This window comes from Lathyrus oleraceus, chromosome 2 (assembly GCF_024323335.1).
Source record: "Lathyrus oleraceus cultivar Zhongwan6 chromosome 2, CAAS_Psat_ZW6_1.0, whole genome shotgun sequence".
Classification (NCBI taxonomy): domain Eukaryota; kingdom Viridiplantae; phylum Streptophyta; class Magnoliopsida; order Fabales; family Fabaceae; genus Lathyrus; species Lathyrus oleraceus.
The window spans coordinates 317,099,294-317,105,221 of record NC_066580.1 but is presented as its reverse complement, the minus strand read 5'-3'; the positions used below and the strand labels follow the sequence as shown (position 1 = coordinate 317,105,221).

The following is a 5,928-nucleotide window of genomic DNA, read 5'->3' as shown; positions in this document are numbered from 1 at the left end:
GCTATAGGTGTATGTGCTAGATATCAAGTTGAACCAAAGGTGAGTCACATAAACCAAGTTGAAAGGATCCTGAAATATGTCAATTGGCACTAGTGACTATGGGATGCTATACACTCATGGATCTGAATCTGTGTTGTCTGGATATTTTTATGCTGATTGGGCTGGAAGTGCTGATGATAGGAAAAGCACATCAGGAGGATGCTTTTTCTTGGGGAACAACTTAATATCATGGTTTAGTAAGAAAGAAAATTGTGTGTCTCTGTCTACTGCTGAAGCTGAATACATAACAGCTGGAAGTAGTTACTCTCAACTGGTGTGGATGAAACAAATGCTGACTGAATACAATGTCACGCAAGATGTCATGACACTGTATTGTGACAACCTGGGTGCTATAAACATTTCTAAGAATCCTATTCAGCATAGCAGGACAAAACATATTGATATCCGTCACCATTTTATTAGAGAACTCGTGGAGGATAAAATTGTAGCCCTAGAGCATGTTGCTACTAAGATGCAGTTAGCTGATATTTTTACAAAGGCCTTAGATGCAAATCAATTTGAATTCCTGAGAGGGAAATTAGGGATTTGCATTTATTAAAATTTGTAGAAATTAATATGGAATGGACAAACTAATCAAATTATTGTCTACTTTCTTAAAATAAAGCGCCCCCTTTATGGTAAATCATCACCTTGTCTTGGAAATACCATCTATTACCTTTTCACACGCAACCTCACTACCTACTCCAACTCTTCCAACTCCATGCTTGTTCCTCACACTTCTCTGGTAGGGAAACTACAACTTTTCCATAGAAACGTCAAGATGTCACAACATCAAACTACATCTGATTCAAAAACTACTAAGTCTACTCACAAGGTTGGCACTCCTTCCATGGACATTCACGATGATGAGATTTTGGATGTGGTTCCTCTGTCTGTTATTCCCGGCGAAGCCCTTGATTTAATTCATCCCATGGATGCATCAGCTTCTACATGCGCCAATCAAGGTAACATCTCTAGTATCCCTTCTAGCTCAAATCATGCCACTAGTTCTAAGGAAGATATACACCACACTGATCGTTTCATAAGAAACCTAGTCACTAGAATCCTTAATGAAGGACATTCTGTGAAGGGAGTCTCTACTCCCCTGTCTAAAATGTACCCCTCTCCTAAGGTTGAACATCATAGTGAGAAGGATGACGATTCCTCTAGATCTGTGAAGGACATGGTTGCTGAAGGTTTGTGCTCTCTAGGGAAAATTGTGTCTGGTAAAGGAAAATATGTGGCATCTACAACTGCGAATGCTTCCCATTCTGAGAAGCATGATGCTGCAAACAATGTGATTGACCTAGAGGATGATAGGTCTGATGATCAAGAGGATAACTTACTTCATCACTTAAAGCCTAGTGTGGCTAAGCGTATGAAGACTAGAAAAGGAAGATTTGTGGTTGAAATGATGTCAGCTAAAACAACTAAGAAGACTACTGGTGTTGGTCCTTCCAAATCATGGAGCAAGGTTGATGTGAAAAAGAGGAAGGTTAGAGAAGTTTCTGAATCTGACGAAGATGTTGAGGAAGATGTCCCTGACATCTCCCCTGTGAAGAGGACCACTGTGAGGAAGTCCCTTGTGAAAGTTGTTGTTGTGCCTTTGGATAATATCTCTTTCCATCTTGAAGATGAAGCTGCCAAATGGAAAATTTTTATTCAAAGAAGGGTGGCTATAGAGAGGGAGTTAGGAAAGGATGCTGTTGAAGTCAAACAGATCATGAACCTAATAAAGACTGTTGGGTTGATGAAGACTGTGGATGGGTTATCTCAATGCTATGAGGGTTTGGTTAAGGAATTCATTGTCAATATTCCTGAGGATATTGCTATTAAGAACAACAAGGAATTTTGCAAAGTATTTGTGAGAGGTAAGTGTATCACATTCTCCCCCACTATCATTAACAATTTTTTGGGAAGAAGAGTTGAGGGTGCAGGTGACTTAGAAGCTACAGACAATGAGGTCTGTAGAGAAATTACAGCAAGGCAGGTGAAAGGGTGGCCTATTAAGAAGCATCTCCTTGCTGGGAAGTTGACTGTCAAGTATGCCATATTGCATAAAATAGGATATGCAAATTGGGTTCCTACCAACCATATTTCCACAATTTCTAATACCCTTGGAAGATTTATCTTTGCTGTTGGGACCAAACTAAAATTTGACTATGGTAGATTTATGTTTGAACAAATTATCAAGCATGCATCTACTAATGCAGTGAAGCTGCCTATAGCCTTTCCCTCTATGATTTGTGGGATTATCTTGAGTCAACACACTGCGATTCTGAGTTCTAATGACTTACCAAGTAGAAGAAAACATGCTCTGTCAGTGCACTATAAACTGTTTGAAGGCAGTCATGTGGAAGACATTGTCATGACATCTGCGATGAAAAAGCCAGCCTCAAAAGTTAGAACTATTGCTAAGCTGAAGGAGACGTGTAAAGAGATGGGTGAAGGGATAAGGGTAGCAACAACTAGGAAAAAATCGTTGGAAGCCCTGGTTTCAAGCTTTGAGCGAGTTGAAGGTGAGAATATTGAACATGCTAAGGAAGTTGAAGCCCACACCTCTAGTGAGAGGTCTGCAACTGATGATGAGTCAAGTGGCAATTCTAATTCTGGTGCTGATGAAGCTACAAGCTCAAGCTCCTCTGATTAGCTCCTTTGAATTTGGCCCCCATTGGTGTGACGATTTTTGTTGCTGCTTTGATGGATTTCTTGGATTTTGGCAGTTATGTTCTGTTGTTTTGATGTTTACTTTGTTGGTTTGTATCTCAGCTTGTTCGAAGTTGTTTATGTACTTGGTTCTGTAACCCTTAACTTTTGACATTCTGGTTTTTGACTGAATAGACATTTGTTTTGTCTCTTTGGTCTATTTTGGCTAAAAAGGGGGAGAAGTAGCTATAGCTATAGATGATGTTGGAGATGATGTTGAAACATAAGCATTTTTGAATGTTGGAGATGATGTTGGATGTTTGATACAAAGAGGGAGAAGAGGGGGAAGTGTTCTGTCTGTGTGAGCACAAGCGCATGTGTGTTTACTAGTTGCTACTTTTACTAGTAATGTATGTTTGTTTACTTCTGCTGCTGAACTGATACTATGATTGTTATCTTGTGAAACGTATGATCTGATGTATGTTTTAGCCAAAATTTTCCAAAGGGGGAGTTTGTTGGTTCTATGGGTTGGCATCAATTTTGGTAAAACTTAGAGTTATCACAAGTTGTCATGCGTGTTGTCTTGACATGTAATATCAGCTTCCTGCAGGATGTTTAAATATGGTTGTACAGGATTTAGCTAAGATGTCAGACAAAATGTTAAGACATGTGTATACAGAACATTCAGTCTGAATGTTATGTATTTTAATGTCGCGCTTTTCATGCGAATCTGTGTGTGATTATGTGGAGATTGAATGCGCTATTCAAGGAGTAATTTGATTTAAAACCATAATGATCTATTTTCTAGTAAGGGATGATTAGCTGTCGTTAATAAGAAGATACAGAAGGAAAATAAATTTAGGGTTTTATGCTGCCCAGGCCCATTCAAAAGCTTCTATTTAAAGGCCATGTAAAACCTGGTTTAAATACACAAGGAACGAACAAAAGCGTGAGAGAGTTTTAAGGTTTTAGTCTTGTGTGAGCTTGTGTATTATAAGCCATTCATTCATCTTATTGATGTTTGAATTGGACTGACTTTTGTGTTGTAATTTGTCTACTCTAAGCTTTGAAGCACGAGTGTGTGTTTACTTGGTTGAAGCTTTTAAGCAAGATCAAGTATGTGTTCTTGAAGAGTGTCTTCTTTCTTTGTAATATTTGTTTTTATATCACTGCTGTGAGTGAGGGGGAGTGAGTAGGGTCTCATATCTAAGAGTTATTAGATAGAAGTCACACGGATAAAGATTAGGTGAAAAGGTTGTAACTTGAAGTTGTTTACTGAGAGTCTTTGAACTAATTCTGTTTAGTGGATTCCCTTCCTGGCTTGGTAGCCCCCAGACGTAGGTGAGTTTGCACCGAATTGGGTTAACAATTGCTTGTGTCACTTGTTCAATTGTTTCTTTGTCTTTTAACCTGTTTATATTTTAGTTGTTGTTCAGATATTAACATTACTTTCGACATCTCATATCTGATACCAGAATTTCAGTTTCAAGGTCCAAAACCTAATTCATTGAGCAAGGACCTCGGGTTTTGCATTGGCCAAGCTGGTCCAAGCGCCTAAAATGACCTAGAATCATGACCTAAACCACCACTTTACCACATTTCTACTTCCAAACCATAACTCCTTTTGACCTGGTTCCTTTTCCATTTGATCAAGGACATGGCGCCAATTTTATTTGGCATAAGTTCAAAGTTGGATTTTATCGTGATGCATAGGCCATACCAACATCAGTCAGAATTTGCATATGGGTGCATTAATTCACCAAACTTGTTTGTTTTGATTCTTTCTGATCCCTAACATGTTGCAAAACATTATGGGACACATTTGCAAGCAATTTGGATTGTAACCAAATCCACAAGAGGCCAACCTAAGCCATGGTTCAAAAGGGAGTTTTTTCCAAAAATGGACAAAATCAAAGGCACCTCAGCAAATGGAAAAATGGACTGAGGGGAAGAGAATTGTAGGCTAATCACATACCACACGTGTCTAATAAATCTCCACATTTTGGCATTATTTGGATTTCCCCTTTTCTGAAGAAACCTCATCTTTTCTCCCTCCAAAACACTCCAACACCTTCCCTATAAATAGGGGAAGGTGTTCCATCTCAGCAAAAGCTTGAATAGCCAAGATTACCTTACTGCAAAACCGAGCTCCACTCTAAAAAACCGAGATACTATTTCTAAGTTCTAAAGATTTTCAACTCAAACCATGTGACCAAAATCCATCAATGTACATCACTCAAGCTTTCCCAAACACTAACTCACCTTTCCAACACCTCACTTGAGCTACCCAAACTCATATGAGTTCACTTACGAAACTGATTCTGATCAGGTAGCTATACTTAACCCCTTCACTCAAATAAGATATCATTCAACTCGAAATCATCCACTGAAGCTTAACCCTATGGTTTGAATGTTGATTGTCCATTATCAATCATTAATGGCTCATGAGTGTGGAGGTAAGATCGATGATGTGTTTGGATGTTGAAGACTGAGGTTGAAGACGACACATGCACATATTTTTGAATTTGAACAATTGTCTAGTCCCACTTGTAAGACCCCAATTTTGACCCTAAGATCCCTCATGCAATTCCTTCATAAGCATAAGCATTGGGATCATACCTTGGCATCCTCCTTACCCCTCTTTCATTGGGTTTGTTTTGGGAGAGATCACCAAGCACTTTGTGATTATATCATACTTGTATTTTATCATTTTACTAACCAAAATACCAAAAATATGTCTATGTATTTTCCTAACTCTTTTGTAGGTAGGGCATGATCTCATTGATTCATCAAGATCACATCTAGGGTTTGAGACCCTCATGAACAAAGAGTACAACCAATAATTGATTCAATAATGGTTATGAACATCATATATGAGTCCTAATGATCTCTACATGTTATATTGATCAAGTTTTCTCCAAGAGTTTGAAGGTGATTTGCCTTGGAAACCCTTGTTTGACTAGGTATCTTGAGTAACTTCTCCAACAAGCTATCCCACCAATTGATCAAATTTCTCAAGGGGCACTTCAAATTTCATCATCTTATGCATATATGATCTACCATGATCCAAGAAAGTCAAGAGAATTGAAGATTAGCAAGTTGGTTGATGGTGGTTCGCCAGATGAATTCATCTGATCAAAACTGGGTCTCCTTAGACCATATCTCCTACAATTTTCACCATATTGAAATTCTGGTATCAAATATGAGATGTCGAAGGTAATGTCACGACACTAATATCTGAGT

General features: G+C 38.5%; 1 protein-coding gene across 1 annotated transcript; it reads left to right on the top strand.

Moving 5' to 3' along the window:
* Window positions 1-1,153: 1,153 nt before the first annotated feature.
* On the top strand, window positions 1,154-2,689 carry LOC127123026 (uncharacterized). The gene is made up of 3 exons (XM_051053293.1): window positions 1,154-1,359; window positions 1,405-2,204; window positions 2,433-2,689. The coding sequence occupies exons 1-3, from the start codon at window positions 1,154-1,156 to the stop codon at window positions 2,687-2,689; spliced, it is 1,263 nt and encodes a 420-aa protein (XP_050909250.1).
* Window positions 2,690-5,928: the final 3,239 nt, after the last annotated feature.